At 39.3% G+C, this 25,412-nt stretch overlaps 1 protein-coding gene across 3 annotated transcripts in view; it reads left to right on the top strand.

Annotated features, from left to right (window-relative positions):
• RAB23 (RAB23, member RAS oncogene family) overlaps positions 1–25,412 on the top strand; it is a 74,103-nt gene that overhangs the window by 2,104 nt on the left and 46,587 nt on the right. For all 3 annotated transcript variants that reach the window (XR_012381942.1, XM_025890643.2, XM_073905159.1), the window contains exons 2-5: positions 6,051–6,265; positions 11,596–11,681; positions 23,548–23,704; positions 25,217–25,299. Coding sequence is in view for 2 of the 3 variants with exons in the window: in XM_025890643.2 (XP_025746428.1) it covers positions 6,111–6,265; positions 11,596–11,681; positions 23,548–23,704; positions 25,217–25,299 (481 nt within the window). In the remaining variant the exon portion in view is untranslated. The remainder of the gene's footprint in view (positions 1–6,050; positions 6,266–11,595; positions 11,682–23,547; positions 23,705–25,216; positions 25,300–25,412) is intronic.

Consider the following 25,412-nt stretch of genomic DNA (forward strand, 5'->3'; position numbering starts at 1 on the left):
TTTGTTTATACATCCATCCACTGAAGGACATTTGGAGTGTTTCCAGTTCTTGGTGATTATGAATAGAGCTGCTATAAACATTCGTGTACAGGTGTTTGTGTGAACATAAGTTCTCATTTCTGTAGGGTATTGCTAGGAGTGACTGCAGGGTCATATAAAGGATGTTTAACTTTGTAAGGAACTGTCATGCTGGTTTCCAGAGTGGCTATTATCATTTTGCATTCTTACCAGCACCGTGTGGGACTACCAATTGTTCCACATCCTTGTAAGCACTGTGTATTGTCAGTAATTTTAAATTTAGCCATCTCATAGGCGTGTAGTGATATCCCATGGTTTTAGTGTGTCTTTAACTAATGACTGATGATTTTGAATATCTTTTCATGTGCTTATTTGGCATATATAATCTTTGATGAGCATTTGGACGAGAGTATTGCCCATTTTTCAAATGGGTTGTTTGCTTTCTTATTATTTTTTTTCCTTATGTTGAGGTTTGAGGGTTCTTCATATGTTCTAGATAGAAGTTATTTGGTAGGTATGTGCTTTGCAAATATTTTCTCGCAGTCTGTAGCTTGTCTTTTCATTCTTTTAACAGTATCATTCACAGAGCAAATGTTTTTAATTTTTGTGAAGTCTAATTTATCAATTTTTCCTTTTGTGGAAATTTTTTTGGTATGATGTCTAAGAACTCTGCCTAACCCCAGGTCAACATTTTCACCTTGTAAGAGATTTCTTCTAAAAATTATTCTTTTACTTTTATTTATTTTATTTTTTAAAGATTTTATTTATTTATTTGAGAGAGAGAGTATCTGAGCACAAGCAGGGGGCAGTTGGGGGAGCAGAAGGAGAGGGAGAAGCAGACTCCCAGCTGAGCAGGGAGCCCCACCCCGGGCTGGATCCCAGGACCCTGAGATCATGACCTGAGCCAAAAGCAGACACTTAACCGACTGAACCACCCAGGCACCCCCAGTATCACACTTTGTTAATTAGTATAGCTTTATGGTGTCTTAAAATTGGCTACTATGATTTCCTTCTTTTTAAAAATTGTGTTAGCTATTCTAGTTTATTTGCCTTTCCATATAACATTTAGAATCAGCTTGTCTCAACTGCAGAAAATCCTGCTGGTGCTTTGGAATTGGATTAAACCATGGATCGATTTGGGGAGAAGTGCTGTTTTTACTTTTTTGAGTCTTCCAATCTGTGAACATGGCACATCTTTTTATTTATTTAGGTCTTTGTTTCATTAGTGATTTATAATTTTCAGCATATAGGTCCTGTACATGTTTTGTTAAATTTTTACCAAAGTAGTTAATTTTGGGGGAACTTTTATAAATGTCACTTAAAAATTTTGTTTTCAGGAGTGGTTGGCTGGCTCAGTTGGAACAGCATGCTACTCTTGATCTTGGGGTTGTGAGTTCCAGCCCTATGTTGGGTGTAGAGATTACTTAAATAAATAAAATAAATTAAAAAAATAAAAATGTACAATTTTTCAAATTGTATGTTGTTAGGCTATAGAAATACAATTCAGTGTTGTGTGTTGCCCTTGTATCCCGTGTCCTTGCTAAACTCATTTATTAGTTCTAGGATTTTTTTTTTAATTCCTTGGAGTTTTCTGTAAAGACACTCATGTAATTTGTGAATAAGGACAGTTTAATTTTTCTCTAACTTGTAAGAGTTTTATTTATTTTTTGTCACCTCATTTCTAGCTAAGACTTTGTGTATGATGAATAGGAGTAGTGAGAGTGAAAATACTTATCTTGTTCTCAGTCTAAGGGTTAAAGCAGTCAGGCTTTCAGGGGCACCCGGCTGGCTCAGTCAGTAGAGCATGCGACTCTTGATCTCTGGGTCATGAGTTTGAGCCCCATGTTGTGCATAGAGTTTACTTGAAAAAAAAAGGGCAAGCTTTCAGAGTTAAGTATAATGTTAGCTGTGGAGTTTTTTATTATTTATTTATTTATTTATTTATTTATTTAAAAGATTTTATTTATTTGACAGAGAGAGACACAGCGAGAGAGGGAACACAAGCAGGGGGAGAGGGAGAGGGAGAAGCAGGCTCCCCGCCGAGCAGGGAACCTGATGCAGGGCTTGATCCCAGGACCCTGGGATCATAACCTGAGCCGAAGGCAGACGCCCAACCACTGAGCCACCCAGGTGCCCCATCTGTGGAGTTTTTTAATAGATGACATTTATGAGGCTGAAGAAGTCTGTTTCTAGTTTGCGGACTATTTTTCTGAAAAACGGATGTTGAATTTTGTTATATATTTCTTCTGTTTCAGTTGATATGGTGATGAGGTTTTTCTTTTTTACTTTGTTAATTTGGTAGATTACACTGATTGAGTTTTGAGTATTGAACCAGCCTTGCATTCCCAGAATAAAGCCCACTTGCTCCTAGTTATTCTTTTTGTATATTCCTAGATTTGATTTACTAATATTTTGTTGAGGACTTTTGTGTGTCTTTGTCCAGTTGTTTTTGTTTTGTTTTTTGGTACTGTTTTTATGTTGGTATCAAAATAATACTGGTTTTATAAAATAAGTTGGGAAGTATTCCCTTCTCTTCTGTATTCTGGAAGAGTGTATATCATTGGTGTCAGTTCTTGCAAGGTTTGGTAAAATTCTCCAGTGAAATTACCCGAGCCTGGAGATTTGTCTTTGAGTTTCTAAGTTACAAGTTCACCAATTTCCTTTATAGTTACAGGGCTATTCAGATTATCTCTTTCATTTTCAGTGAGTTGTGGTACTTTACGCTTTTTAAGGAATTGGTCCATTTCATCTAAGTTGTCGATTTTTTTAAGGGGGGGAGGGGCAGAGGGAGAGAGTGTGCAGGGCTCCATCTCACGATCCTGAGATCATGACCTGAGCCAAAATCAAGAGTCAGATGCTTAACGGACTAAGCTACCCAGGCCTCCCTAAGTTGTCAAATTGATGTGTGTAGAATTGTTATATTATCCTTTTGAGTCTGCAAAGTCCACAGTGACATTCCTGATTTTATTCCTAATACTGGTAATTTGTATCTTCTCTTTTTTTTCCTGTGTTATTCAATTTTTTTATCTTTAAAGAACGTTTTTTGTTTAATTTTCCCTATTTTTCTGTTTTCAATTTCAGTGATTTCTGCTTACTTCTATTATTTCCATCCTTTGCTTTGGGTTTATTTTGCTCTTTTTCTAGTTTCTTGAGGTGAGAGTTTAAATTACTGATTTGAGACTTCTTGTCTATGGTAAGCATTTAGTGCTATAATTTTCCCTCTCAGCACTACATTAGCTATATCCCACAAATTCTCACATTTTGTATTTTCATTTTCATTCGGTTTAATTATTTGAAAAAAAATGTCTTTTGAGCTTCTTTCTTTGGCCCACAGGTTCTTTAGAAGTCTGTTTTTAGTTTGCAAATGTTTGCCGGTTTTCCTGTTATCTTTCTGTTACTGATTTCTAGTTTGTTTGTGTTGTGGTCCCATTATTTTAAGTTTGTTGAGGTTTGTTTTATGGCCTAGAATCTGTTTTATCTTGGTATATATTTAATGGGTACTTGAAAAAAAGTATGTTCTCGGGTGCCTGGGTGGCTCAGTCAGTGAGTGTCCGGCTCTTGATTTTGGCTCAGGTCATGATCTTAAGGTTGTGAGTTCAAGCCCCGAGAACAGACTCCGTGCAGAGTCTGAGATTCTTTCTCCCTCTCCTTCTGCCTCTCCCCCTGCTCACACTCTTTCAAAGTCTCTCAGTAAATAAATAAAATCTTTAAAAGAAAAAAGTATATTCTGTTGTGTGTACAGTTCTATAAATGCCAATTAGATTCTGATAGTTTTATTGTGTTATTAGACTTTCATTTTGTTTTATTATAGTGTTTTTGAGTATATCTCTTTGCATAACTTTTTTTTTTTAAAGATTTGAGAGAGAGTGGGAGAGTGCATGAGTTGGGAGGGGCAGAGGAAGTGGGAGAAGCAGGCTCCATGGTGAGCTTGGAGCCAGATGCGGGGGCTTGATTCCAGGACCCCTAGATCATGACCTGAGCCTAAAGCAGATGCTTAATCAACGGAGCCACCCAGGTGCCCCTCTGTGTAACTTCTTTAGTGGTTGCTCTAGTATTACACTGTATACACTACATATATATAATTTATCACAGTCCGTTGGTGTCAACATTTTACCAGTTCAAGGGAAGCATAGAACTCTTACCTCCCTTTACATTCCTTTGATCTCTCCCATTTATAATTAATTATGTTAAATATTTTCTCTACACATATTGAAAACCACACAGTTGTGTTTGAGTCAAACATAATTTAGAACGCTCAAGAGAAATCTATTGTATTTACCTGTATTTTTGGTCCTACCACATTCTTCTTTTCATTCTGATATTCTATTTTTTTACATCATTTAATTATGTTTGAGGTGGAGACCTAGAACCTATACTTTAACAAATCTTCCTAGATGATTCTTATGATTTTGCAAGTTTGTGAAGCACTAGGGACAATTACTGAGACTCCATGAGGAGCGGAGAGGAATGTTCTTCATGTTTCAGACTTGTTTTATGTAGTGGTGGTATAGATGGATTTTCAGTTAAGGGAGCTGGAATATAATATTATAACATATAACAGTAGTCAGGAACTTAACTAGTAATTTTCCTAAGAAATTGACTTTCTGTTCTTTTCAGTCTAAAATGCAAACAGTACACATTGTATTACTTTCATTATATGAGTAACTGTAACTAGTCTGAAACTAAAGAAAGAATGTGTGGTATAAGATTAGTTGTGAAGGAGTCATTGTAACCTGAACATTAAGAGTCCAATGCTGTTACAGTTGTATGTTATTACACAAAATCTTTCTTTGGGGTGCTTTTCTAGGGATATTAATTATTACCTGTGGGATTGAACAAGCAGTTTCCTTAGATTTTGTATTTGTTGCTCATGTGGTGATAACTGTGGAGGATTTATTATGTTGCATTAAACTAAACTACCATTTTTTGAATGCTTTTTCTTTTCTTTTTTAAGATTTTTATGTATTTATTTGTCAGAGAGAGAGAGAGAGAGCACAAGCAGGGGAAGTGGCAGGCAGAGGGAGAAGCAGGCTCCCTGTTGAGCAAGGAGCCCGATGTGGGACTCGATCCCAGGACCCTGGGATCATGACCTGAGCTGAAGGCAGATGCTTAACCGACTGATGAGCCACCCAGGTGTCCCTGAATGCTTAATTTTCACTATGCTAAGTGCTTTATATGTACCATTGATTAACAATCTTCTGAGGTAAATATCCTCAGTTAAACTGAAGCTTAAAGAGGTTAGCCAGTAACTTCACTTAGAGCGCAGAACTAGTAAATGGCAACTTTAAATCATACCTCAATTCTAACACTGCAGTCTTAGTCTTAGTCTCATTGAAAGGTAGAACTACGTAATCTAGGCATTTATTAATACCTGATGTCATATATTGTGTGCTATTGTTCAGGATTCAAAAATGAATGATGTTATTGTACCTCCTTTCAATGAATTTACATGATCTAAACAGGGTGGTAAGGGGACCTCCATCATGGAAAAATTCTTGCCATGCACTATAGTTATTTCTTCATAAAACAATTACGGCTTATTTTGTAACAATTTTTGGGGTGCCTGGGTGGCTCAGTCGGTCAAGCTTCTGACTCTTGGTTTCAGCTCAGGTCATGATTTCAGGGTCCTGGGATCCAGCCCCAGGTCAGGCTCTGCGCTCAGCAGAGAGTCTGCTTGAGATTCTCTCCCTCTCCCTCTGCCCCTCCCCCTGCTCATGCACACTCTCTCTCTCAAATAAATAAATCAATTTTTAAAATTACAACGTTTTGGGGCACCTGGGTGGCTCAGTCGTTAAGCGTCTGCCTTCGGCTCAGGTCATGGTCCCGAGGTCCTGGGATCGGGCCCTGCATCGGGCTCCCTGCTCAGTGGGAAGCCTGCTTCTCCCTCTCCCACTCCCCCTGCTTGTGTTCCCTCTCTTGCTGTGTCTCTCTCTGTCAAGTAAATAAATAAAATCTTTAAAAAAAATAAAATAAAATTATAATATTTTGTACACTTTCTATGTTACGAAAAATAATTTCATTTTAAACCACAGATTTGAGAAGATCTGATCACCTGGATTAAAGTTGGTTCAGAAGCCTTTTCAACTGCAAAAATGTTGGAGGAAGATATGGAAGTGGCCATCAAGATGGTGGTTGTAGGGAATGGAGCAGTTGGAAAATCAAGTATGATTCAGCGATATTGCAAAGGCATTTTTACAAAAGACTACAAGAAAACCATCGGAGTTGATTTTTTGGAGCGACAGATCCAGTATGTACTTGGCCACTTTATCCCCTCAGTTTTGATTTGTGAACTCTATCCCAGGCTTTCATTGGAATAATACTAATTGCAGTACAGTCCAAGGTTAGGATCCAGTCTGATGGCAGTGGCTAATGAGACAGTTGGTGGTGGTTTTCAAATACTCAGTCCTGTATCTTTTTTTTTCTTCTTTTTCCATTCTCTTTAATGTTTCAAGGTTTTATTTACATTCTAGTTAGTTAACACATTCCTGTGTGTATTTTTATCCTTCTGTCTTTTTCCCACCTTTCATCTATTTTCCCCCTTTTTCATACTCCCCTCCCCACCCTTTTTATCTTGTATCTGTTTTATATTTATTGGGGGCACCTTACATACTTCTTAAACACAAACTGATGCTTGACTCTAATGAGATTTCTGTCCACTACAAGCTCAACTTGGAGATTTTGCAGGTTCAGTTCCAGACCACTGCAAAAAGCGAGTCAAATAAATTTTTTTTGGTTTCACAGTGCATGTCAAAGTTACGTTTACATTATACTGTAGTCTATTAGGTATGTGATACCATTATGTCTAAAAAAATAATATACATACCTTCATTTAAAAATACTTTATTGCTAAAAAAATGGTAACCATCCTCTAATCTATCACCAAGTCTTAAATCTTTTTGCTAGTGAAGAGTCTTGCCTCCATGTTGATGGCTGCTGACTGATCAGTCAGAGGGGTGGCTGCTGAAAGTGGGGGCGGTTGTGATTTTTTAACATAAGACAACAGTGAAGTTTGCCTCATTGATTCACTCTACCTTTCAGGAATGATTTCTCTATAGCATATGATGCTGTTTGATGGCATTTTACCTACAGTAGAACTTCATTCAAAATTGGAGTCAGTTCTCTCAACCCTACTGAATCACCGTATTGTATACCTGAAACTAATGTGACACTGCATGCTAGCTATACTGGAATTAAAATTAAAAACTTAAAAAAAAATTTTCTGAAACCCTGCTACTACTTGATCAACTAAGTTTATTTAATATTCTAAATCCTTTGTTGTCATTTCAACAGTCTGCACAGCATCTTCATCAGAAGTAGATTCCATGCCAAGAAACCACTTTCTTCACTCGTTCATAATAAGCAACTCCTCATCTGTTCAAGTTTTATCACATGATTGAAGCAATTCAGTCACATCTTCAGTCTACACTTCTAATTCCAGGTCTCTTGCTGTTTCCACCCATTCTTCAGTTATTTCCTCCATAGAAGTCTTGAACTCCACAAACTCATCTATGAGAGTTGGAATCTACTTCTTCCAAAGTCTTGTTGATGTTGATATTTGATCTCTTCCAGTGAATCTTGAATGTTCTTAATGGCATCTAGAATGGTGAATTTTTTTCTATAAAGTTTTCGGTCTTCTTTGCCTAGATCCATCAGAGGAATCACCATCTCTGGCAGCTATAACCTTACATGGTGTATTTCTTAAATAGTAAAGGCTTGAAAGTCAAAATTACTTCTTGATCCATGGCCTGCAGGATGAATGTTGTGTTAGCAGACATGAAAACAACATTGTCTCATTGTACATCTCCATCAGAGCTCTTGGGTGACCAGTCCATTGTCAATGAGCAATCAAATTTTGGAGGAATTTTTGTTCTAAGCAGTAGGTCTCAACAGTGTGCTTAAAATATTCAGTAGACCATCGTGTGAACAGATGTGAGTAGTAAATTTAGCATAATTCTTAAAGGCCCTAGAATTTTCAGAATGGTAGATAAGCATTGGCTTCAATTTAAAGTCACCAGCTGCATTAGCCCCTAACGAGGGAGTCAGCCTGTCCTTTGAAGTATTGAAGCCTGGCACTGACCTCTCTCTAGCTATGAACATCCTTAATGCCATCTCCTTCCAGTAGAAGGCTGTTTCATCCACCCTGAAAATCTGCTGTTTAGTGTAGCACCTTCAGGAATTCTCTCAGCTAGAGCTTCTGGGTAAACTGCCGCAGCTTCTACATCAGCACCTGCTGCTTCACCTTGTACTTTTACGTTACACAGGCAGCATCTTTCCTTCAACCTCATGAACCCTCCTCTGCTAACTTCATACTTTTCTTCTGCAGCTTCCTCTCCTCTCTCAGCCTGCAGAGAACTGAGGAGAGTTAGGACCTTTCTCTGGATTAAGCTCTGGTTTAAGGGATGTGTGACTGGTTTCATCTTCTCTCCAGATCACCAAAACTTCCTCCATACAGCAGTGAGGCTGTTTTGCTTTCTTATCATCTGTGTGTTCCCTGGAGTAGCACATTTATTTATTTGTTTGTTTATTAAAGTAATCTCGACGCCCAACTTGGGGCTCAGACTCATGACCCTGAGATCAAGAGTTCATATGCTCTACTGACTGACCCAGCCAGGTGCCCCTGGAGTGGTACTTTTAATTTCCTTCAAGAACTTTTCCTTTGCCTTCACAACTTGGCTACCTGGCACAAGAGGCCTACCTTTCAGCTTATCTGGGTTTTCAACATGCTTTCCTCACTAAGCTTAATCATTTCTAGCTTTTGATTTAAAGTGAGAGATGTGTGGCTTTTCCTTTCACTTGAACACTTAGAGGCCACTGTAGGGCTATTAATTGGCTTGATTTCAGTATTTCTATGTCTCAGGGGATAGGGAGACCCAAAAAAAGGGAGAGAGATGGAGGAAGGGCTGGTTGGTGGAATAGTGTGAGCACACACGACATTGATCCACTGAGTTGTCCATCTTATGTGGAAGCAGTCTCTGGCACCCCAAAACCATTATAATAGTAACATGAAGATCACTCATTACAGAGCACCATAGCAAATATAATAATGAAAAAATTTGAAAAATTGTAAGAATTACCAAAATGTGGCACAGAGACACAAAGTGAGAAATGCTGTTGGAAAAGTGGTGCTGATAGAATTGCTGAATGCAGGGTTGCCATAAACCCGTAGTTTGTAAAAAAAAAAAAAAAAAAACAGTCTCTCTTAATCACAGTAAAGCAAAGTGCAATGAAACAAGGCATGCCTGTTTTATTTGGAAGGACAGTTACCTGTCTCTCAGAACAGTTTTCAACTATTATAGGATCCTAAGACTATCTCAAAGTTAGAGAATTAATAATTTGTTTTAAAGAAATAAGAGATTTGGCAGGATTAAATACTCCAGTGAAAAGGAAATCTTTTTTTTTTTTTTTTAAAGATTTTATTTATTTATTTGACAGAGAGAGACACAGCGAGAGAGCGAACACAAGCAGGGGGAATGGGAGAGGGAGAAGCAGGGTTCCCACTGAGCAGGCAGCCTGATGCGGGGCTCAATCCCAGGACCCCGGGATCGACCTGAGCTGAAGGCAGACACTTAATGACTGAGCCACCCAGGTGCCCCTGAAAAGGAAATCTTACTTCATGAAATCCAGTTAGATTCTAAAACACATCAAAAGTAACAGTTTTTGGCAGGGGCGCCTGGGTGACTCAGTGGGTTAAGCATCTGCCTTCGGCTCAGGTCGTGATCCCAGGATCCTGGGATCAAGCCCCACGTTGGGCTCCCTGCTCAGCGGGAAGTCTGCTTCTCCCTCTCCCTCTGCTTGTCACTCCCCCTGCTTGTGCTTGCTTGCTGTCTGTCAAATAAATAAAATCTTAAAAAAAAAAAAGTAAGTTTTTGTCATTAGTCCTGAGAACTTTTAAAGATACTTCATTTCATTTCATTTGAGTGTAGTTGACATATAATGTTACATTAGTTTCAGGTGTACAACAGAATGATTCAACATCTGTTTAGGTTATGCTGTGTTCACCACAAGTGTAGCTATATCTGTCCCCATATAATGCTCTTACAGTGCCATTGACCATATTCCCTATACCTTTTATTCCTGTGACTTATTCATTCCATAAGTAGAAGTCTGTGTCTCCCACTCCTCTTCACTCATTTTGCCCATTCTCCCACACCCCAAGCATATTTTAAATTGTAGAGACAAACTGACAGATACTAAAGAAATAACATTAAACAAATCTGACTAGCCTAGACATTAGCATTAAAGATAGGTGTGTTCATTGTTTTAAAGATTGTTCAATTTCTAATTTGTATTCTATTGTTGTCTTTTCAAAATACTTCTGTGTTTACTTCCTTTCTCAGATATTTTGAGGATTCATTTTAAGCCTTCATGATGTTCATTTTTATATTTGTTATCTGAACCAAATTAATATTTTAAATATACAGGTGATCCTCGTTATTTGTAGATTCCATAGTTATACTTTAAGGTTCTCATTGTTTATAGGTTTCATATTTGCAACTGATCTACTTGCTAAAATCTTTTTGTATTCCGAGTCAATACTCCCAGTGCTTTGGTGGTCATCTGTGGATATGCTTTGGTGGTCATCCGTGGATATGCACGGAGCAGCAAATACTTGCTACCCTACATGCACATTCTCAGCTGAGGTTGAGCAAGGCTACCCTCTTCCTTCTTTTTTCATCCCTCACACTATAAACAAGTGTTTTCTCATGTCTATTTTTGTGCCACATTTTTGTACTTCTTGTTGATGATGTTGCTGTTAAAATGGCCCCCAAGCATAGTGCTGTCTAGTTTTCGTAAGTACAAGAAGTCTATGATGTGCCTTATAGAGAAAATATGTATGTAGGTACACTTCATTTATGCATGAGTTACACTGCTACTGGCCTTGAGTTGAATGTTAATGAATTAACAATATGTATTAAATAAGTTATCTTTAAACAGAACCACAAAAAAACCCCAACAAGGTTATGTATTGATTCGTTAGGGAAAAATGTAACTAGGGGTCACGGGAACCTAACCCTGTATTTCCCCTAGGAGCAATGTTTCAGTATTTGATAATTCAGTGTTTGCAGTGACTTTATAGAACGTAACTACCGTGAATAAGGCAATGCACTATATGACAAAATAAGAGTAAATTTTTAAGTTATAGGGCAACCAAGCTGCTTCTTTTCTTCCTCCCTTCTTTCTTTTCTTCCTTTTTTGCTTCTTTCCTTTCTTATTCTTATTCTATCACTTGTGCACCCAAATGTTATAGCAAGAGGAGAGCAAGTACTGACCTAAGGGAATCCCCTTCCCGGTGCTGCTAGTCCTGGAAGGACCACTGTCTGTGACTGTTGTTAAAGGAGAAAACCTGACAGGTAAACTCAAATCATGTATGAGGTTATAGCTTTGGGGGACTGTCTTTCCCCCTTTAGTTTCACTACTGGTAGTGGTATCAGCACTTAAAAGCACTCAGACTTTTTCAGAGTGGAAACCAACAGTGTAGTTTTAAAACCTTCAGACTTAAAAAACAGAAATATGCACAAAGCTATGTTACTAAAGATGTTTTGTTTACATATGAAATAAATTCATCTCTTGTTTCAGAGTTAATGATGAAGATGTCAGACTGATGTTGTGGGACACAGCAGGCCAAGAGGAATTCGATGCAATAACAAAGGCCTACTATCGAGGTAAATTGTGGGGTTGGTTGGTTTGGGCATGTTCTTTCGGCTAAACAAAGAGCTTCACTTTTTTTTTTTATTCCACATAGAAGGGTTTCTTTTTAAGAAGACTGGAATTAATTTCAGAGTATTTTTAAAAACCTCTTAGGTCATTATTCTCCTAATGATCTTGTTGAGTGGTAAATAATGCTGTGTACTATAGATAGTTTGTCTCTGCCTTGGAATTATATGACTCACATAGGCATTCCCAGTTCTAATCAGTTAGAAATTGCTCAGTGCCTATTTCTGACCACATGGAGATGACTGTGGTCAGAGAGAGTGGAAACTGGCATGAAAAAGTAAAGTTCCTGCAAATAAGATGACACTATGTTAAGACGCATGAAATTGCGTGGATAAAGCCTTCTCGGTGCTCTGAGTTCAGAGAGGTGTGAGATACACGTAAAAGGAAAGAACTCCAACTGTAGCACTTAAGAGTCTAAAATGCGGGGTTAAATTCCTCAAGGAAAGCTGAAATTCCTAAATGGAAATTTCTAAAGTTTTCGTTAATATTTTCTTCTAAAATTTTGTCCTTTTGGGGCACTTGGGTGGCTCAGTCGTTAGGTGTCTGCCTTCAGCTCAGGTCATGACCCCAGGGTCCTGAGATCGAGCCCCGCATTGGGCTCCCTGCTCGGTTGGGAAGCCTGCTTCTCCCTCTGCTGCTCTCCCTGCTTGTGCTCTCTCTCCCCCTCCCTCTCTGGCAAATAAATAAATAAAATAAAATAAGTTTAAAACAACCAAAGAAGTTGCCTTTCTGGCTTGGTACCAGGGAAACCCGACTTCCACTGCCTCCTCTAAGAAGACATTTTGGTTTCTTGAGAAATTAAGAGAGGTACACCTCTCAGGTATCATTCTAATGATACCACCACTACTTCTCATTCTATTTACTGTGTCCTTAAAGGCTTCCCAGGGGCAATAGTTTTGACTGTTGTTCTCCTGTGGATGCTAGTTTGGATCTTGAGCACCTGTAACATGGCATGAGGCAGGAATTATGTTCTTACGGCTCAAAGCTCTTAGATTAGATGGCATTTTTATCAAATTATCAATTTCATGAGCATTGACACTGTTGATTAACAGGCCCAAAAATTAAAGTTAATTCTTAAATTTTTTTAAAATATTTTATTTATTTATTTGAGAGAGAGAATGAGATAGAGAGAGTACATGAGAGGGGGGAGGGTCAGAGGGAGAAGCTGACTCCCTGCTGAGCAGGGAGCCTGATGCGGGACTCAATCCAGGGACTCCAGGATCATGACCTGAGCCCAAGGCAGTTGCTTAACCAACTGAGCCACCCAGGCACCCTAATTCTTAAATTTTTTAATTTTTTTTTTAGATTATTTATTTGAGAGAGAGAGAAGCTCACAAGTGGGGAGGGGAGGGAGAAGCAGGCTCCGCACTGAGCAGGGAGCCCGATGCGGGGCTCCATCCCAGGACCCTGGGATCATGACCTGAGCCAAAGGCAGATGCTTAACCAACTGAGCCACCCAGGTGCCCTAAAGTTAATTCTTGAGTAAAAATTATTTGTATTTATTTAGTGGGGTTACTACCACATACCCCTTCACCCCATTCACATGGAAAGAAAACAAAACAAACAAAAAACCCTAGGGGAAATAACAAAAAAATAGTTGGAGTACATGAGATTTTCATTGTTTTTACCTAGCTTTTTTTTCTCTAAATTCTCAGCATGAAATATATGTTTTGTGAGGAAAAAAGATAGCTTGGGTTCTCCCCCCCCCTTTTTTTTAAGATTTTATTTATTCATTTGAGAGAAAGAGGGAGAGAGCAGGGGGAGGGGCAGAGGGAGAGGGAGAAGCCCACTTCCTGCTGAGCAGGGATCATGACCTGAGCAGGTGCCCCACAAAGGTGTGTTTCACATCCTTCATGCATCTGAGGCTCACAGGAGTCCTGTAAGGCTAGCAGAGTAGGTAGAGTTATCCCCACTTCACTGATGGGGAAGCAGACTGAGAAGAGGAGGTTTGCCCATGATCATGTGACTAGGGAGGAGCAGGGCTGAGCCTTGGCTCTTTCAAGCCACTTCTCTGAATCACATACTCCATGTTCTCTGTCATTTATTTGTGGGACTTCCTCTCAAAGCGCAAAGTCTATAGTCTACTTTATTATTTTTTTAAATATTTTATTCATTTGTCAGAGACAGAGAGAGCACAAGCAGGGGGAGCAGTAGAGGCAGAGGGAGAAGCAGACTCCCCACTGAGCAGGGAGCCCGATGTGGGGCTCCATCCCAGGACCCTGGGATCGTGACCTGAGCTGAAGGCAGACGCCTAACGACTGAGCCACCCAGGCGCCCCCATTTAATTTTATTTTTAAAGATTTTACTTATTTGAGAGACAGAGGGAGAGAACATAGAGGGAGAGGGAGAAGTGACTCATGACCTAAGTCCAAGGCAGATGCTTAACCAACTGAGCCACCCAGATGTCCCTACACTTAACATTTTAACTTAAAGTTGATCTTAAGCTTATAAATAGATTATCTCTTAAAAGCTTTTCTTAAGAGGTTTTGTGTGGTGGTGAGTGCTGTGTATTGTGTAAGACTGTTGAATCACAGACCTGTACCAAATAATACATTATATGTTACATATAATACATTAATTGAAACAAATAATACATTATATGTTAATTAAAAAAAAGCTTTTCTTAAAATTAATTTTTTTAGTCAACCATGTTAAAATGGCGAAGAGCATGGGATGCTGAGACAGGTCTTAAGTTTCAGCTTCTTTTTCTAAGTTATAAGAATAAACATCACATCCCAAAATGAATTAAGTAATAGAAAGTGGCAATTATATGTAAATTTGGGAAATCGCATATTGAATATTCTTATATGCTTTCCTTTGAGGTTCCATCAGAAAGCTTTTGGTTGCTGAGAACAGAAAAGCAACCTCAAACTAACTTAAACTACAAAGAAAAGTGGAAGTAGCATAGCTCTTAGTTATAGTTTGTTCTTACTGTAACCCCATTGATTCTCCTGACTTGCCTCACTCCCTGTGTGGGGTTCCTCATGCTGATTTTCCTTTTTGGTTGCAAGATTGCTACCATCAGCAATGGAAGCCACATGCTTTGTTCACATCCTTGGAGGGGAAGGATTAATTCCCACAACAATGGATCAAAAGTCCTGAGCTTTTATCTGATTAGATCACCCTTGACCAGATCACTGTAAGTAGTTAAGAGGAATGTGATTACCCTAATTGGCTTGGTGCACTTAGGGCCTACTGCCCCAGAGCAGAGGGTAGGTTCAGCCTGCCTAAACCATATGGCTACTATACAGTGAGGGAGAGGTGTTCTCAGGGAGGGAGGATAACTGGATGCCAGCTAGGCAGCTGGGTAATCATCTGCTTCTAGTGTAGATTCAAATATGATGATATAATTGAATAGAAACGAAGACTAGGAAGAGAATGTAAGGGCTGGGAAGAATGCGTTAAGATATCGATTTATTGATGGAAACACCATGCCTTATAACATTAGGACTTAATGATTTGTGTCCCAGAAGTGTATTATTCAAAATAGATAAAAATTTTAAAAATTTATATTTAAAGAAGAAAAATTTTATTATAATTCATTTAAAAGACCTACCATAAAAAACCATCGTTTAAAGGCACAGTTAGAGGCGCCTGGGTGGCTCAGTCGTTAAGCGTCCACCTTCGGCTCAGGTCATGATCCCAGGGTCCTGGGATCAAGCCCCGCATCCGGCTCCCTGCTCAGTGGGAAGCCTGCTTCTCCCTCTCCCCTCTGCCTGCTTGTGTTCCCTCTCTCGCTGTGTCTCTCTCTGTCAAATAAATACAATCTTTAAAAAATAAAAAATAAAGGCACAGTTATATTTTTAGAATGCTGCATTAATGGTATAGTGAGACATGTTGAAACATGACTTTGTAAAGAACAGAACACAGATCACATTAGAAACCCTTATGGGATCCCAAGTGACTCCTCTTAAATTCTTAAGAAGTCCACCCTAGGCAGTAGAAGCCATACTTAGTACAGAAAATTATGTATAATGTAAAACATTTCATTATAGTTTTTTTTACTGTGATTTGTTTCTAAGAAAAAAAGTTTTTGATTAACAGTATGGGGAAATGAAGTTATAGACTTGAGAGCTATTATGTGAGATTATGCTCATAAATAGAAAGAAACATTTTTTTTTTAAGTATCATCTTTCATGAACGTAAGTGAATGTAAATTGTTGGAAATGAAATGGCTCTGGACAAGAAGCTGTTTATAAATTTCTGTTATAAATGTAAAAATTAAGGAACAACAGAATTAGACTGTGCAAGTCCTTTAGATTTGTTTTAAATTATGTGAGTGTGGAATCTGTGATAGATTGGTTCATTAATTTGTGTGCTTCACATTATATAGAGTGTCAACAAGAATAAGGGACAGGCATTTAAAATCCAGAATAATAACTATAATATATGTAATTATAAAGCCTGTGTTTCTGATTGGCCTGCCCTTATTAAATTTTATGCCATGTTATATAGAGCATTGTTTTTTAAACTGTCATGTGCACATGAATCCCCTGGGAAACTTGTTAAAAATGCAGTCTCTAATTTAGTAGATGTGTGGGTGGCTCTAAAATTCTGCATTTCTGCAACGTCCCTGGTGACCCTGATGCTGCTGGTCCTCAGCCACACTTGCAAGTCTAGAGACCATCTTTTAGGGTCTTTCAGAATTTGAGGACAGAATTACTCTCTAAACATTATGTGTCTTGAGGAGTATTTTCTGAATTTTATTCAGAAATAGTAACTTTTTTTTGAAAGATCTTATTAATTAGAAATAAATATTTGCCAGTGGTAATCTTACAAATGACACCAAAACTTTGTTCAGATCTCTATATTCCTGATATGTAGGTAAGTGGAATAGTTTGTTAATTATTAGAAGTCATTCTTTTGTGGGTGGTTACTGTTATCTATGATGACAAAGTAACTTTTTTTTTTTAAGATTGAATTTATTTATTTGACAGAGACACAACCAGAGAGGGAACGCAAGCAGGGGGAGTGGGAGAGGGAGAAGCAGGCTTCCCACCGAGCAGGGAGCCCGATGCGGGGCTTGATCCCAGGACCTCCAGACCATGACCTGAGCCGAAGGCAGATGCTTAACGACTGAGCCACCCAGGCGCCCTGCCTGACAAAGTGACTTCTAATGGTGTGATTCTTAGAGTAGGTGGTATTGAAGGAAGATTGAATAGTAGGAAAATTAAGCTCGTTTTAAAATATATGGATAGAAAACACTGGCCGCCTTTAATATCAAGGGTGTAAGATATGTCCAAATGACTGCATCAGAGAAATTAAGGCATTATTAACATTTTTTTAAAAACTTTATTAATTTTCTTAAAGATGACTGGTACCAACACAGAACTGGAGGTCAAAGGAAGAAAAAGGATAACAGTATAGGATCATTTTTCATTAAGAATATTTATAGGGGGGGCGCCTGGGTGGCTCAGTTGGTTAAGCGACTGCCTTCGGCTCAGGTCATGATCCTGGAGTCCCGGGATCGAGTCCCACATCGGGCTCCCTGCTCAGCAGGGAGTCTGCTTCTCCCTGTGACCCTCTTCCCTCTCGAGCTCTCTATCTCTCATTCTCTCTCTCTCAAATAAATAAATAAATAAATAAAAGAATATTTATAGGGGCGCCTGGGTGGCTCAGTCGTTAAGCGTCTGCCTTCGGCTCAGGTCATGATCCCAGGGTCCTGGGATGGAGCCCCGCATCCGGCTCCCTGCTCATTGGGGAGCCTGCTTCTCCCCCTCCTTCCCATTCATGCTGTCTCTCGCTATCTCTGTCTCTCTCAAATAAATAAAATGTTAAAAAAAATATTCATAGTAGTTGATATGTTGAACAGAGTTCATGAAGATACCAAAATGCAACTTTAGTTTTTGTCTCTCACCATCCCTTTGTCTTTAGTGGGCAGTAGGGGCAGGGGACGTTCTTTCTTGTCCCTCGAAGAAAACTCTCTTTAGCTCATGTCTTTTCTGGTCACTCTTAAAGTAGTTTTTTTCAACTGCCTCATAGTTATTTCTAGTCATAAACATAATCTCATTTTGGTAGTTAGAATAGCCAGTCTTGTACATTAATCAAAACTACAAATATAATTTAGCATTAAATCTCTTATCTTCTCTGGGGTTTTAGTAGGCCAGTTAGTATCTGTGGTCTGGGGAGCAAATGTTGGTTGCTTCCATCCTCTCACTTGTCTTTGACTTGCTGGATATGTGTCTTTCTTCTCTGCAGTCAGGCCCAGGAGGAAATGGAATTGGGAGACAAAAGCACTCTTTTTTTTTTTTTTAATACTCTGTCTGCCCAACGTGGGGCTCAAACTCACAGCCCCGAGATCAACAGTCGCATGCTCTACCTACTGAGCCAGCCAGATGCCCCAGACAGGAGCAGTCCTACAGGTGCTATTGTCTGATGTTGGGGCCCTCTGGGTGGCAGGTGTTCCAAGATGATTCTTTCTCTAGGAGATTGTCCTGGATTCCTCCAAGGTTCCCATTTTCGGGGATATTTGTTTTGGGCACATGTATACTTGATTCTTTTTTTTTTTTAAGATTTTATTTATTCATTTGAGACACAGAGATACAGAGAGAGAGAGAGAGAGCATGAGCAGGGAGAGAGGCAGAGGGAGAAGCAGGCTCCCGCTGAGCCAGGAGCCCGACGTGGGGCTCGATCCCAGGACCCTGGGATCATGACCTGAGCCGAAGGCAGACGCTTAACCATCTGAGCCACCCAGGTGCCCCGTATACTTGATTCTTGCAGTTGCTTTTCCCCCTTGCTGCTGTTTCTGAGAGTTGCATTCCACCTCTACCCTCCTTTATGCTAAACTCCCATCATCCAATAAGCGCTCCCATGGGACGTGAGTTAAAATGACCCCATTATCTCTGAGATGTGGTTCACCTCTATCCATAGGAGATTCATGTACATTCTTTGTCTTGCCATTGGCAGGATCGTGGTTACTCCCAAAGGCAACTCTTTTCTTTTTGTCTGTTGGTCTTGCCTTTTTGCTGTCGTTCCCAGCCACTGCAAATTCTTCAGGCTTGAATCAAGGCACCATCAGTCCAGAGTGTCCCCCAGTTGCTGGGAATACATACCAGGCTACTTGAGTGGTCTTGCTGAGGTCCATTCCTTCTAGATTGAGATGAAGGAGGTAATGATAGTACTCTCCCCCATAGCACCCCACCTTAAAAGAGAGAGAAAGGGGTCACCTGGGTGGCTCAGTTGGTTAAGTGTTTGACTCTTGATTTCGGCTCAGGTCATGATCTCAGGGTCATGGGATGGAGTCCCATGTTGGGCTCCCTGCTCAGTGGGGAGTCTGCTTGTACCTCTCCCTTTGCTCCCCACCCCCCACTGTTTCTCTCTCTCTCAAATAAATAAGTAAATAAAATCTTTTAAAAGAGAGAGAGAATGGTTGGTGTGGACAGCACTTTCTCGAAAGAAATCCTTTCCCCTTCTTCTCAATTCTTAAAAAAATAATTTCTTGAAGTGCTTGTGAGGGAGTTCCAAAGTTGTATAATGGATTTATGGGCATTTCCTTTGCAAATTGTGCAAAGAATGATCTTTCCACACATATTTGGAATCTGGTATTTGTCATCTGTTTTATTGGTACCTCACTCAAAATTTTGTATCAAGAGTCTTTAACTTTTTAAAGTATATATTAGGGCTTTTTTGAGGGGGGAGGGGGAGGTTCCTAAGCGGAAAAGAACCATAATGCATCACAATTTCACAGAGTATTTGTACATGTATGAATGATAATATTCAGTTAGGGAAAATTAAAACAAGTTGTTGTCCCTCATTTCTGAGAATTATTATATCTGCAAAAGTAATCCACAAAACAGTTCTTGGCACAACTTGGTGGGGCTGGTTTATTTGGTAGGTGATCCCAGGAAGAAGTGAGAGACTGGGGAGAAAGGGAGAAAAACCAATGAAGGGTGCATTAATGAGCTATTTATTACTGTAGGCAATTGGGGAATCAATCCCTGTGAGGAACCATGTGGCCATGCCTCAAGATGGTCCCACCAAAGTGAGGCTGAGGTTTTATCCCATCTCCCATACATTCAAGTTCTCCCCAGAGGTATGAGTTCCCTTTAGTTTGGGCAAGCCCAAGAGTCTTTCTGAAGCATCAGAAAAAGCCCAGATTCAGAAAAGCAGTGTGGGGAGCCTGGGTGGCTTAGTTGGTTAAGCCTCTGACTTCAGCTCAGCCTATGATGTGGGGGTCCTGGGATTGAGCCCCGCGTCCAGCTCCCCACTCAGCAGGGAGTCAGCTTGTCCCTCTCTCTCTCACTCTGCCCCTGCCCCCACTCATGCTTGCTTGCTTTCAAATAAATAAAATCTTTTTTTTTAAGATTTTTTAATTTATTTGACAGAGTGAGAGACAGCGAGAACAGGAACACAAGCAGGAGTGGGAGAGGGAGAAGCAGGCTCCCCGCGGAGCAGGGAGCCCACTGCGGGGCTTGATCCCAGGACCCTGGGATCATGACCTGAGCCGAAGGCAGCCGCTTAATGACTGAGCCACCCAGGCGCCCCTCAAATAAATAAAATCTTAAAAAAAAAAAATCTGAGTGCCACCTGCAGCGTATGCTTTGAGGATATTAACAACAGGCAAGAACTGTTCACAGCTACAATGGTGTTTCTACCCATATTTGTGTTTATTTACCTCCCTTGATTGCTTAGACATATTTAACAGTGCATCTTCCTTCTCTTTAGACTGGCACTTTAGTACTTTTCCACATTCCTTTGGTCTCTCCCCACTCAGTCTCCCACTAAATATTTTGAAGTTGTTATGGACATACTTTTTCTTTTATCTGTTGATCATTGATTTTTTATTTTTATTTTTTTTTATTTTTTTTTTTTAAAGATTTTTTATTTATTTATTTGAGAGAGAGAGAGAATGAGAGATAGAGAGCACGAGAGGGAAGAGGGTCAGAGGGAGAAGCAGACTCCCTGCTAAGCAGGAAGCCCGATGCGGGACTCGATCCTGGGACTCCAGGATCATGACCTGAGCCGAAGGCAGTCGCTTAACCAACTGAGCCACCCAGGCGCCCGATCATTGATTTTTTAAACAACATTTTGGGATGCCTGACTGGCTCAGTTCCTAGAGCATGTGACTCTTGATCTCAGGGTTGTGAGTTTGAGCCCCACATTGGGTGTAGAGATTACTTAAAAATAAAATCTTAGAAAGAAAGAAAGATGTTTTAAATAACATTTTGCTTTTCTTAGTTAATCATTCTTGCTGTCCATATCTCTGGCACCATCTGCTTAGTTTTTTTTTATATATTATTATTAAAATATACTTCCTCTAAGAGGTTTTTTTTTTTTTTTTTTAAGTGTCTAAGACTTTGTGTTCCTGGAAATACTCTAATTGGCCCTCAAATTCAAAGAACAATTGACTGGATATAAAATTCTAGGTTTAAAGCTAATAGAGTTTTATAATAAAGAATAGTTTCTTGGTGCGCCTGTCTGGCTCAGTCAGTGGAGCATGCAACTCTTTTTTTTTTTTAATTTGACAGAGAGAGACACAGCGAGAGAGGGAACACAAGCAGGGGGAGTGGGAGAGGGAGAAGCAGGCTTCCTGCCGAGCAGGGAGCCCGATGTGGGGTTCGATCCCAGGACCCTGGGACCATGACCTGAGCCGAAAGTAGACGCTTAACGGCTGAGCTACTGAGGCACCCCAAGCATGCAACGCTTGATCTCAGTGTTGGGAGTTTGAGCCCCACGTTGGGTGTAGAGATTACTTAAAAAATAAAATCTTAAAAAAAAAAAAAAACAGTTTCTTAGTCAAAGTATAATGAAATAATGTTTTATTTACAGTTGAAGTAAATATTAGAGTTCAAGTAAATATAAATTTACTTACTAGTATCTAGTGTAATCTTGTCAGTGTTGGGTTTTTTTGTTTTGAGAGAGAGAGAGAGAGAGAGAGAGGTGGGGGAGAGGGAGAGAGAATCTTAAGCAAGCTCCATGCCCAGCCAGACACGGGACTCCATCTCACAACCCTGAGGTCATGACCCAAGCTGGAATCAAGAGTCTATGACACTCAGCCGACTGAGCCACCCAGGCGCCCCTGGTCAGTTTTATTTCTTCTTAAATTCCTGGAAAGTGTTAGGGTGCTTCTGTCTGTCTGTGTTGTATCCTGTCCCCTGCCCCAATTTTGTATTAATTTAGACAATTTTTGTAATTAATATATTCTTTGGTTTAAAACCTGTTTTAGGGGGTGCCTGGGTGGCTCAGTCGTTAAGCGTCTGCCTTATGATCCCAGGGTCCTGGGATCCAGCCCCACATCGGGCTCCCTGCTCGGCGGGAAGCCTGCTTCTCCCTCTCCCACTCCCCCTGCTTGTGTTCCCTCTCGCTCTTTCTCTCTGTCAAATAAATAAATAAAATCTTTAACATAAATAAATAAATAAAACCTGTTTTAGAGTAGGGAAGATTTTCTCGTATGAAGCCTCTGCTTTTATAGTAATAATGAATTGCTGGTTTTTCTCTTTCATGCTCTTGCTTTCCACTACAATATTCCCTTTGGTGGTACACAGGCCTTTTTTGGCTTTCAGATGTCTTAGGTAGCCCAGGTATGTATGTTTTGAGTCTTAGTAGGAAACTTTGATACCTGAGGAATCTGGAAGGAAGGATAACAGTAAGAAAACGTGCCTTGATTCCAGGAAATCCTCTTGACCCCAAGGTGATTTTCTCTTGTTGCCTATGTATCTGCTTTTGTCACCATGCTGCCTGATTGATTCAACATCTAATCATTTATAAAATAACTTTCAGGGGCACCTGGCTGGCTCAGTCAGTAGAGCATGTGACTCCTGATCTCAGGGTCGTGAGTTCAAGCCCCATATTGGCGTGGAGCCTACTTAAAAATAAAATAAAACCAAAGGGCTTCTTTCAGAAGGTTGCTGCTTTTTTTTAATCTTAGATATTATCAACCTAATGTGATAATTGAAAGTTAAAATATTGTCATTGAGCATGGGAATTATGCAGTTAAACAGGATAAAAAATAAAATTAAACCTTTTCCTCTGTTTTAAATATATATATATTTAACTTTGTCAGTAATTCTTAAATTATGTTCATTAACATCACTGATATTCTACTAAAATAAAATAATAAAGATTTTTTTAAGTAAATAGAATGAGAAAATTATGGTTTTTTTTCTCAGATTTTTCTTAAATCTGTGCTAAAAGAAATTCAGAAGCAAATGATAGATATTAATAGGAAGAACTTGGCAATAGCCTATCATTCATACTTGGCTTACCATTCTCTCTTGCTTTTGTAATATCCAGTACAGCAGTATTTCATGGTGTTCCAAAAAGAATGTGTTCAGGTTTTTTTTCTTCCAAGCTCTTATTTAACAATTAGTTAATAAGAATGTATACTTTTGAGGGTACTTTGACACTTGTACACAATTTTGAGAACCACTGGTTCTTGGAGTAGGAAAATAGAGTTTATATGTTAAAACATAAGCAGAGGGGCACCTGGGTGGCTCAGTCGTTAAGCATCTGCCTTCGGCTCAGGTCACGATCCTGAGGTCCTGGGATCGAGCCCCGCATCGGGCTCCCTGCTCAGCGGGAAGCCTGCTTCTCCCTCTCCCACTCCCCCTGCTTGTGCTCCCTCTCTTGCTCTCTCTCTGTCAAATAAGTAAATAAAATCTTTGAAAAAAATAAAATAAACATAACAGAGTGCTGCAAAGATGAGCTTAATATTCACTTACATAAAAATTGTTCTGATGTACCTAAAACCAACATAACATTGTATCTTAATTATACTTCAATAAAAAAAAATTGTTTGAATAGGTAAAAGTTGCTCTTTCCCGTATAGGACTGCTTCATTGATGTAAACAACATTTTTATTTTGTGCCCTCGCAGGAGCCCAGGCTTGTGTGCTCGTGTTTTCTACCACAGATAGGGAATCTTTTGAAGCCATTCCCAGCTGGAGAGAGAAAGTAGTAGCTGAAGTTGGAGACATACCATCTGTACTTGTGCAGAACAAGATTGACCTCTTGGATGATTCTTGTATAAAGAAGTAAGATGCCCACTTTTGAGGTGGAGGTGGTAATTCTATAAAGTTAAAACCTGTTTTAATTTTTGCATAGATTTAAAAAATTCAGGAAACCTTTTATGGAGACTGCCTTATACTTAAATTTTCTGTGAGCTATTCTATGTGATTGGTTGGGTTTAAAAAAAAGTTCACATGAAATCGTAAGTAGAAAAAATTAAAGGAAATAAATTTTGAAGGCCCTTGTAGAATTCCAGTTTTAAGTCTTATACCACAAATCCAGCTCTTGATGTTAAAGCAAATCTAGATATAGTAAGAATGTTAAGAAAAATATCTCTGTATGTTTTAATATCAAGAGCAAATAGCTATCCTGTGTTGATGAGTTTAAAGGGGTAAGTAGTTCAGATTCATATTGTTTTGTGTATTAAGAAACATTATGCTCAAATATGTGAACAGAGCATCTAGATAACTCTGTCTATATGTATTTGCTAGCTTTGAAAATCTTTGCTTGGTTTTTATCTTCTAATTTTTTTGTATGTTCTTATATTATCTGTGGCTGTATAACCAATTAACCCAAAACTTAGTGGCTTAAAACAACAAAAATTTATTATTTCAGTTTCTGTGGGTCAGGAATTTGAGAGCGGATTAGCCAGGTGGCTCTGGTTTGGGTTTTTTGTGAACTTGCAGTCATGATGTTGCCCAGGATGGTAGTCGTGTAAAGGCTCAACTGGGGCTGGAGGACCCACTTCTGGGACGGCTCCCTCGCTTGGCCCTTGTCAGGAGGCCTTAGTTCCTTGCCACGTGGACCTCTCCCTGGGGCTCCTTGAGTGTTGGCACTGCATGGCAGCCGGCTTCCCCCAGTCAGGGGATTTGAGACAGGGCAAAGCAGAAGCCATAATGTCTCTTATGACCTCATCTCAGAAGTCACATTCTATGCCTTCTGTGTATTATTGATTACACAGACTAACCTTGAATACAGTGTAGGAGGAGGCTACACAAGAAGGTGAGGACCAGGAGGAAGGTGGGGGGCGGGATGGAATCACCGGGAATGATTATAGAGCAGAGCTACTACAGTCTTAATAAAACTAAGACCAGGAGTCATAATAAAACTAAAATTAGGAGTCTGCTCTCATAGACACAGTTGTTAATATAATGACTTTGGCTTTGGCAGCAAAGCAGTTTCATAGCCAGTTAAGAGTAAAGTAAGGAATATAGTGTAAGATTTTCAGAGTGCAATTAAAATCAAATGTTTTTAAAAACAAAGTTAATTTAAGTATTATATAAAGAAAAGTGATATTTAGCCATTTTAAGGCTAGAGTTTAGTGATATAGAAATGACAGTATAGTGGTGTTTATCCCCCAAGAATACTGAAAATTAAAAATCCTGTCTAAGCACTAAGAACATAGTTTTCAACTGGTCTGGAAGGTCTGACACCCCCACCCCCAACATGTATTCAGTAGATGTAATGAAAATGATTTTTTAAAACAAGGTATCAGAAAGTACCCTTATAAGTGCCTTTTTTTTTTAATCAATGTATAGTGAGGAAGCTGAGGCACTGGCAAAAAAGTTAAAGCTAAGATTCTACAGAACATCGGTGAAAGAAGATCTGAATGTGACTGAAGGTAAACTGCCTTTTAAAAAAAATTAATAGCAGGAAGTTTGTTTTATTGTTCTTATGTTTTTTCTATTGTGGTTTCCAGAAATCATATATGTAATAACAGAATTTTCTTGTCAA

The sequence above is a fragment of the Callorhinus ursinus genome, unplaced genomic scaffold, assembly GCF_003265705.2.
Source record: "Callorhinus ursinus isolate GAN/ISIS: 27379988/994484 unplaced genomic scaffold, GSC_fseal_2.0 scaffold22, whole genome shotgun sequence".
Lineage (NCBI taxonomy): Eukaryota > Metazoa > Chordata > Mammalia > Carnivora > Otariidae > Callorhinus > Callorhinus ursinus.